This window comes from Phaethon lepturus, unplaced genomic scaffold (genome assembly GCF_000687285.1).
Source record: "Phaethon lepturus isolate BGI_N335 unplaced genomic scaffold, ASM68728v1 scaffold2574, whole genome shotgun sequence".
Lineage (NCBI taxonomy): Eukaryota > Metazoa > Chordata > Aves > Phaethontiformes > Phaethontidae > Phaethon > Phaethon lepturus.
The window spans coordinates 8,233-17,756 of record NW_010535345.1 but is presented as its reverse complement, the minus strand read 5'-3'; the positions used below and the strand labels follow the sequence as shown (position 1 = coordinate 17,756).

Genomic DNA, 9,524 nt, shown 5'->3' with positions numbered 1-9,524 from the left:
CCCTTTCAGGTAGCTGTAGAGAGCGATGAGGGCTCCCCTCAGCCTCCTCTTCTCCAGACTAAACAACCCCAGTTCCTTCAGCTGCTCCTCAGAAGACTTGTGCTCCAGACCCCTCACCAGCTTCGTTGCCCTTCTCTTGACACGCTCCAGCACCTCAACGTCCTTCTTGTACTGAGGGGCCCAAAACTGAACACAGGATCCAAGCTGCGGCCTCACCAGTGCCGAGTACAGGGGCACAATCACTTCCCTACTCCTGCTGGCCACACTATTGCTGATACAGGCCAGGACGCTGTTGGCCTTCTTGGCCACCTGGGCACACTGCCGGCTCATGTTCAGCCGGCTGGCAACCAGCACCCCCTCCAGCCACTCCTCCCCAAGCCTGTAGCGTTGCATGGGGTTGTTGTGGCCGAAGTGCAGGACCCTGCACTTGGCCGTGTTAAACCTCATACAGTTGGCCTCAGCCCATCGATCCAGCCTGTCCAGAGCCCTCTGCAGAGCCCTCCTACCCTCCAGCAGATCAACACTCCCACCTAATTTTTTTTTTAATAGAAAAAAAATTTCCCACACTTCTGCAGTCAATTTATAGGTTAAAAGGAAGAAACCTGCTCCTAAGTGGAGCCTCTGGACAGAAGGCAGGCCAGGGCCGCTAAGACAACACCATCTTGTCGATAGCAAACTTGTAGTTGCGAGGATTGTCCAGGCACTCCTTGATCCGTGCGTCCAGGTTCTCGGGGGTGACAAACGTTTCGGCTTCCTCCTGCAGCTGGAGAACCTCCTTCTCTTTCAGGAAAGCCTCCATTATTTTGGCCTTGTTCTCTGCAGCTTGTAACTTCTTCCTCTTCTGTTCTTCCTCTTCTTTCCTCCCTGTGTGCCCACTGCAGGGTGTTCTCTGCCTCGTTCCAGGCCATCAGGTGCTGGTGCTCCTCCGCCAGCTGCACCAAGTCCTCCCAGGACAGCTGTGCCTTCCACTTCCTCTGCGGCACCTCGGCCCAGAACTCGGCCCGCAGGGTGCCGCGGCCCAGCCGGTGCTGCCGGTACCGCTCAGTGGCCACCAGCAGCAGCTCCTCGGGGTTGATGCGCGGCAGCACCTTCAGCTGCAATGCCTTTGAATTGGTGGGGGGATCGTGCCGTGTCTTGCAGCCCCACACCGGGAGCTGCCGTGTCCCCCAGGCGGGCCCAGGCCCGGGTGGCGGGGCCGAGCGTGGACCCCAGGGCCAGCACTGGGTGGCAGCACCCCATACTTCTCATTCAACACGGCCCTGTGCTGTATACATGGGACACCAGCCAACCTCTGCTCAAGTACAGCACAATTAATTTCTTTGTGGTGCTCATCACTAATCTCCTGGTGCTTCGTAGGCATCAGTGAACATCTTCTGTATTTGACCTTGTCATACAGGGATCAGACAGGAAACTGGGGCACAGTGAGGCTAAAATCATCTGGTAATTCATAGTGTCCAGCTTGAGACATCCAGGATCCTATAGCAGAGAAGTCCCACTTAAGCAGAAGATTACATGTTCCGTGTCCGGTGACTTCAATTATAGTTGTGAGAGCAAAACATTTCTCCAGATTGCAACCTGTGCATTTCCCATGAGCTTATGGAAAAAAAAAAAGGAAGAATGGGCACTGGGAGACACTCGGTTCAAGTGACTTGCACAGCTTCATGGAAGAGCCCTGTAACAGATTTAACGATTCCAGGTCTTGTTTGCTTTTAACACGAGACTTTTCATAGATCTTGCGTTGTTGCTTCATACCTTTCATTTTCTCTAATGAGCACACCAAAGGTATTACAGGCCAAAGTTGCACAGACTTTGGAAGCCAGTGGGAGAGATGTATATACACACGTATATGAAATATTGTGAGGAATGTAACCGAAGACTGTGTTGCGCTGAATAAGGGCAGATGCAACCCAACTGTCATGTAGGCATTGCCTCACTTTGGAATGCTTAGAAACCCCAACTTCACTTTTCCACAGGCTTTTCTTAAGCCAGGATCTGACACTTGGGAAAAAAAGCTTTTAAAATATTACCATTTTATTAGTGTTGGTTTTCATATTCCTTCACCTGCAAAGTCTGTGCTTCGGTTATCATCAGTCCAGCTGTGCAGTCACAGGGAGCCATTAAAGCTTCTGAAATGACCTAAAATAACACCTCTAATTTAACAACATCAGAACTTTCAAAGTCCATTATCACAGTACCAGGCAGGTGCTGCAAGCTCCAAACCAAGACTCCTGTGGACTTTCTCCCTGGAAAGAAGAGAAATTCCTTCTTTTCAAGGGTACGGAGTTCATATTTCTAACCCTGCAATGAAACCTTTCCAGACGCTGCAGCACACTTATGGGTAGAGAAACATACAGTGATAGAAGTGAAAGTTCTCATACCTTGGAGACTTTCAGGAGAGAAGAGATGGGAATCTCAAACTCCCGCTTGGAAAGGAGAGAAGGAAAGCATCCTCTGAGTTAGCCTAAAACCCCAGTAAGACCAGTACTACAGGATGGCAGCTTGCAGCTGCCAGAGAAGCGAAGTTTGGGTCAAGGGTAGGTGGGACACAGTCACAAGAGTCAGTAGTGTAAATGGTTTGTGTTCAGTAGATCAAAAGGCTGCATGGAATAAGGGGAGGAAACATTATTCCAGTATAAGGACAGCAAATGTCAACACTGAGGTTAATCACTGGGGGCTTTAATGGTTCTGGTTCTGTGGCAACTTCCCCTTCCAGGTTTTCTTCCTGAGAAATAAGGTGGTAAGAACCAATAATTTGTTGTCAGACTTTACAGAGATAGATAACTGGATTAATTACAAAAAGCCAAGAAAAACAGACTGATGTCCTTCTCTTCTTGCCTTTTTTTTTTAAAGGGGAAAATATTTCTATCTACAAACAGGTAATGCCTGAAATAACGATCAGGTGAAGATGGGATTACAGAGGATTCCTGTGCTTCAAAATCATACTCCGCGTTATTTTTGCCAATAGCTGAATCATCACAGAAAAGATTCAGAACAGGAAACAATCCACGGTTATATCTTAGAAGAAGTGTTTTGCATTTAAAGTAGTGTCCAGCTACAAACACCTTGCAGAAGCATCTTCTGTTTCTCTTGGCCTTTTTGACTAATCCTAAAGTCTTTATAGCCCAAAAATATCCTTGCAGGTGTGCTCTGAGGAAATCCGTAACAGAAGCAAGGACTGTACGGGCTCACAGGTCCTTCCTGAGCCCAGTTTACAATACACAAAAAACTGCTTTTAACTCTGGGGTGCAGCCATTGTGAGGATCTTTGGACTACTTTAACCTGTTTTCTTCTGGTTGAATCTTTTTTCCTTCTACACTTGGTAGCATGCACATGTGGAAAGCAGCCAGGAAAGCTGCACCGGCAGGAGGGAGGACAGACCAACCAGCCATCAGTGGTGCTCAAGGCAAAGGCTACTGCACACAGGACAGTCCTTGTCAGATCATCACCATTTTCCTTCCCAGAGATGTTACAAGTTATTCCTATGTCTGACATCTCTTCTCACCCCTTCTCTGAGAGAACCATGTCAGGTTCTGGAGTCTTCTGAAATGGGGAGGAGCTGCAGAAAAAAAAAAAACCTTCTCTAGAACTAGAAGTCCACTGTGTTAACCACATTTTACTGTTATAGGAATGCCTCTGAGAGCCTGAGGGTTGTGCATCAAGTACACTAGAAAAATCTCAAGGCAGCTGAAGCATTGACATAAGTGAATGACATTAAATTGTCCTGAAAATTCTGTACTTAAAAAAAGTGACAGAAAAATGCTCTAAACACAGCATTTGCTTCTAATGTAAGCAGTCTAAGTTAAGCATTCTGTATGTTTTGGGTAAAATGTTATAACAGTGATGCAGTTAAGAGGTTTTTCAATTTTAAACCTATTTATATACACTTGTTTATAAAAAATGTCTTTGAGAAGGAAATTACTTACACCAGGGCTTAGCTCAACTGATTTTTTTTTTGTTTTAGAAATTGTCATTAGAACTCAGCAGGATGCTAAACTTTAAGTTTAAACATACTTTTTTAAAGTTGTATTACTGGAAGACCAGAATCATAGAATTATTAGAGTTGAAAAAGACCTTTAATATCATCAAGTTCAACTGTCAAGCCAACACCACCATGCCGACTAAACCATGTCCCAAAGTGCCACATCCACACGTTTTTTGAACACTTCCAGTGATGGTGACTCCATCACCTCCCTGGGCAGCCTCTTCCAATGTTTGGCCACTCTCTCAGGAAATAAATTTTTCCTAATATCAAGGCTAAACCTCCCCGGCACAACTTGAGGCCATTTCCTCTTGTCCTATCGCTAGTTGCTTGGGAGAAGAGAGGTGGGCTTTGGTCACCACAACCCCCTTTCAGGTATTGTAGAGCGATAAGGTCTCCCCTCAGCCTCCTCTTCTCCAGACTAAACCACCCCAGTTCCCTCAGCCGCTCCTTATAAGACTTGTGCTCCAGATCCTTCACCAGCTTCGTTGCCCTTCTCAAAAAAAGTTTCAGCAACAAAGACACTGTACCTATATGGTTCAGTTTGAGATAAAGATAGGCAAAAAAACATTGTTCTATAGATAACACACTAAGACAGAACAGTTGGGATAGCAGCCAGATCCTTCACCAGCTTCGTTGCCCTTCTCAAAAAAAGTTTCAGCAACAAAGACACTGTACCTATATGGTTCAGTTTGAGATAAAGATAGGCAAAAAAACATTGTTCTATAGATAACACACTAAGACAGAACAGTTGGGATAGCAGAAAAGTCAGGGTAGAGCCCACCATCAGACCCAGATCCTCTTATTTCCAGCCTGATGCTTCATGCGCCTTCCCCAAACTCCTTTTCAGGTAGAGGGAAGGATGACACCAGGCACATGTCTGCACCAACCCTTGCTCACATACTCTTTCTCTTCACAGAGATCAGTTTGACACGGAAACCTTGATTTCAGTGCATGGTACAGCAAAACCAATTACCTATGGATGCATCACATGACAGAGGAACTGATCATTCATGCCATTCTAGACGGCAGCTGAACATTGCCCCTGCCATACATGTTATCCTTCAAGTTATGTCTAACTGCAATAGGAAAAAATAAATTTAGTTATGAGTCCCTTTTCCTAACTACTAAGGCAAAAGATCTGCAGGACAACAGCGCAGTTTATCCGCAGATAACCGGTAAAGTTTTCCACTGAGCCCAGTGTTAACATGGCTTATGCATAGTTTAGCTGTCCAGGCTTAGGACAAGTGGTAGCTGGCTGTCTGCTTTTTCTTCTTCAGATTAATTCTGTGCAAGTTTTCATATTGATTTTCACAGAAACAGAAAGTAGTCCTTAAACTGGTATGTTTATAATAGTGATTCTTCAGAGAAGTTAAAAAACTTAGCATGGAATTGCCTCTTTTTAGTGCAGTTAATCTCAACCTATAATGCAAGAAAACATTGCCAGTGAGGTTAAGTTTTATTAGAATTTGCTGCTGGCTCTGCAGAAAACATGACATAGACACAAAATCTGCTGACACACAATCCTTTCGTAACAAGTAACACAGCTGCTACTCCAGCACTTCTTTGGAAAGTGGTAACATCTTACATGACTAAATGATTAGCATGGAAAAGGTGTCCCTAATTTGCTATTCTGTAGGATACACAGAATAACACAAGTCTTCGCTAACACAAGCGGGTCCAACAGATGAGATACTGTTTAAAATGCAGTTCAGACTGAATTAAGTATTGAAGGACACTAAACTCGGCTTTATGGGAGGAAAGGATATGCCAGGGCATTGACCAAGCAACTTTCAGAAAAACAAATCTCTCTAGATGACCTGGTTGCTTCCCTTAAGACCACAAGCATGCCAGATAAGCAATGTAAGATAAAACATGCTTTTGTTTTTACAGTGGGTGGCCAGTCTGAAGCCCACAGACCCCACACTCTCTGCGGCGCCTTTTGGACTATGGAAGAAATCTTAAGATGTGGTGTCCCTCAGAGTCAAGCCACTGCAACTGGAGCAACTACAGGGTCCCTCCTGGACCAGAATGCACATCCCAGAACTCTGGAGACCAGAGCTGTCACCACTCAGGTGTGAAACTGAAGGTTCAGGTGCTATCATGCTCTAACCCTTCCTCAGGACCTTCTTACTGCTCTAAAAAAGTGCACAAGAGCGGCAAAAGACTTGCACCACAGATATCACAACTGCTTCTGATTCTGGCACAAAATGAGACATCAAGACCAACACATACATATAAGCACAGGGAACTGCTCCTGACCGTAGGCCAGAGTAAGCCAAGGCCATCTTTGGAAGATGTCTGCAAGCATCAGAGTGGGATTTAATTTTGTTACTTGGCCCCTGGGCTCATCAGACCCATATATTAGCTCCCTGTGATCCATGCTTTGGAAATCCTGATCCAGAACTTTAAAATACACTAGTGTACACCCACAGCAAGCTTTCAGGCTTGGAAATTTTACAGACAAGTTGCACTCTAGCACCTCTGCCACTGATGTGAGTACCTGGCTGCAGCAAGCGAACAATGCAAGTTACAGGCAAGGTATCCTGGAACGGCAAAAAGAAAACTTATTCCATGGCTGGTAAATTGTGCAGTACATCGAACCAAAATAAACCAGATGGCAGGGAGGGGGAAAAGAGTTGAGGAAAGAGATGAATATGTGAGTGTTCTTTCTATTGATGAATCCGATCCAACCCTCTCCCTGGCTATCGACTCTCCTTTTTCAAATTACAAGCTGCTCCTGTGCTGAAGACTTGAATGGGAAGTTCACCTCTGAGCATTTGGACTTTAGTGGGAAAAAAATCACTGTCAACATTAAGAAGATAGTCAGACATATGCAGAGATAGGAGCAGATTTCAAGAGAAAGCTACTGGAGCAACTACCCTTTAGTAACTCAACCTTTGACATCTTTAAGCGTTTCATTTACTCATGCAGGCAAACCTACAATCTGATACAAGCAAGTAAAACTAAGCTGCTGCTTCGAGTACATTGAAAGGAGTCTGTGCTGTCTTTCTCATGTGGATATGGCACTTGAAGTATCTGTCTGTGAGCCTGTGCACTGGGAGGTCTCCCACAACCTGTTTAATAATGCAGAGCTAAGGTCCAACACACAAACTGGTCAACAGCTGGAGGTCAGAAACACCAGGCAGCAGTAAATTGGACAGACAAGCATTTGTACCCTTCTTGTGATTTACTCCAATCAACAAGGCTGAGAAATGCTCCGTAACTCCCTCTGACTTGTTACTTACATGCAGGGAACCCAAATGGAGCCACGTCCTGCCGCAGCAGAGCGTGGTGGGAGGCCGGTACAGCCCCTGCTCTGAAGATCAGTGGGGCCAGTACATCAGAGCAACCCAGGCATTTCAGAAATGACACCACTAGACATTTCCCACTTCCAACAGAGGAGTTTGGGGTTAGGCACCCTGGGCAAGACACCGAATGAGTGCCCTTGCCATTAGGACAAACGCTTAGGAAGCATCTGACCCTCCTTGCTTCAGGCACCACCCAAAGAGATCTGATGAAAACTATACCTTCCCTTACCACCTGCAGGTTTGCAAAGTTATACCCGTCTTTCTCAGGCAAACATCGTGCCTTACTTTACAAACTCTCTTACCTCTGCAGTACCCTGCTACAGGACTGGCTGTTTGCAGCTGTATCCCCTTCACCTCCTTCTTGCTAGATAAAAATGAACCAGACTCCTCTCGCCTTTTTTTATGACAGGGGTATGGAGAGGGCTTCAGAGAAGAGGGGTACTCTTTGCCACTGATCCAATAAGAATCTCTCTTCTCCGACCATGGGGGACCAGAGCTGCTGACAGCATCCCAGATGCACCGGCAGGCAAAAGCTCTGTGACTTCTAGAGGTTGCTCGTTTGTTTACTTTATTTCAAAATCACAACTGTTACTTCACTTTGGAAGAAATTAAAGCTATTAGGTTATGTAAAGCCCATTTTAACATAAGGCAGGTAATTAAATCAACTTCTTGAAGCTTAGAGTGTCCATACATTTTAGCCAAAAATTTGTTTTGACATTGCTTTATGAAAGCAGTTCTCCTCAGCTGTATTGCCTAATTATTTAACACCTACTTCCTTAACTGTTTCCATATTGCCAAATGCAGCTCAAGTTTATATAGACTGTGGAAAGCACTTCACCTAAAGCAGTAACACAGCTGCTTGGGTGTGACAGGAGCGCAGAGCAGGCCACAATTTTCCAGATTCATGTGTGAAGGGAAAAAAATTGCTTCTACAGTCAGTGCTATAAATATAAAAAACCGCATCTCCCTCAGAATGTGTATATGAATTGTCCCACATACAGGAGTATGAGTGGTTGTAGCCATAATAATTACCTCTCTAATAAATGTTACTTTCATTTTCAAAGACCACAATTTGTGCTTGCACTGTAGCTCCTCTCTAAAGTCCTTTGCATTCAGTAATCAAATAACTCAGGGCAAGGTTTCCTCCGTAATGAAGAGCAGCAGTTGACTGTGTACTGCTGAATCTCATTTCTATCAGAAAGATATAATTGCAGCCTTACTTTAATTTCTGGCTAGAAAACTGGAAATCATCAATACAAACAAATTTGCACCAGAAACACTTAAATTTTTCAAGTGCTTTTTGAGCTATAGATCATACAAAGATCATCTGGATCTTAATTACATCAACCTCACTTATCATCATCCTGAAATAGACACAAGCTAGACCTAAAGAAAACAGAACAGCCTTAAACAGTTACTAAATCATCTGGAAAAACAGAATCCTATAGCTTTTGTAGGATACAGGAGTCCCACCCTGCTGTTTTCAATCAAACAACGTTGAGATTTTTCGCTGCTGGTAGAAATACACGTTCAAGCAGCATAAGCCTAACGCCCCCTGTTGGTTACGTAGAGCTAAAACGACAGCCTGCGCGCGCAGGGGTTCCCCCACCTCCTGCCGCTAACAAAAGCGTCGTGCGCAACATTTACGGTTTTACACGGGCAGAGAGGCTATACTCCAGATTCACCTGAACGCATTTCTCACCTCCTCTACAGGCAAGGAGCCGCATGATGCTTCTGGGTCTACAAAGCTAGCCCTAAGCACGGGAGCGCTCTGTAATAACCCGTCCTGCAGGCGCAAACGCTGCCCGTGGCAATCCGCAGTCATATAGCCGAGCGCCTCCGCGTCGCCTCTTAGAATAAGCCAAAATGCTAATTGTGGGTCAGGTGTTTGAAACAAAAACTACTTGGGGTTTTTAGCTTTTCCGTAACACGTTTCAGTAGTTCCTGAGGAGACACCCAAAGTGAAAACTAACAGCACCTTCAGCTTCAGCTGAGTAAGTTTTCTGTAGTCATTTTAGCCTACATTTGAAATTGCCCTTTATTAAAAAAAAACAAACACAAGAACAAGTAAACAAAAATACCCAAAATGAAGTGAAGCTTTTTCACCAAAAAATTCTTTGGCCAAGACCACTTTTGCTGTTGACTGAAGGTTGAGTGAAGTGCTTCGCCCACCTCTGGACAGCAAAAGATGTCAAGAGACTCCTGCTACCTGTGGTCTCGGGAGCAGCAGCAGA

At 44.9% G+C, this 9,524-nt stretch overlaps 1 protein-coding gene across 1 annotated transcript; it reads right to left on the bottom strand.

The window, feature by feature from the left end:
- Window positions 1-646: 646 nt before the first annotated feature.
- Window positions 647-9,115, bottom strand: LOC104619769 (28S ribosomal protein S26, mitochondrial-like). The gene is given in 3 exon segments (XM_010285769.1): window positions 647-863; window positions 865-1,220; window positions 8,993-9,115. Coding segments are annotated over 3 exon segments (696 nt in total).
- Between the last annotated feature and the right edge of the window lie 409 nt (window positions 9,116-9,524).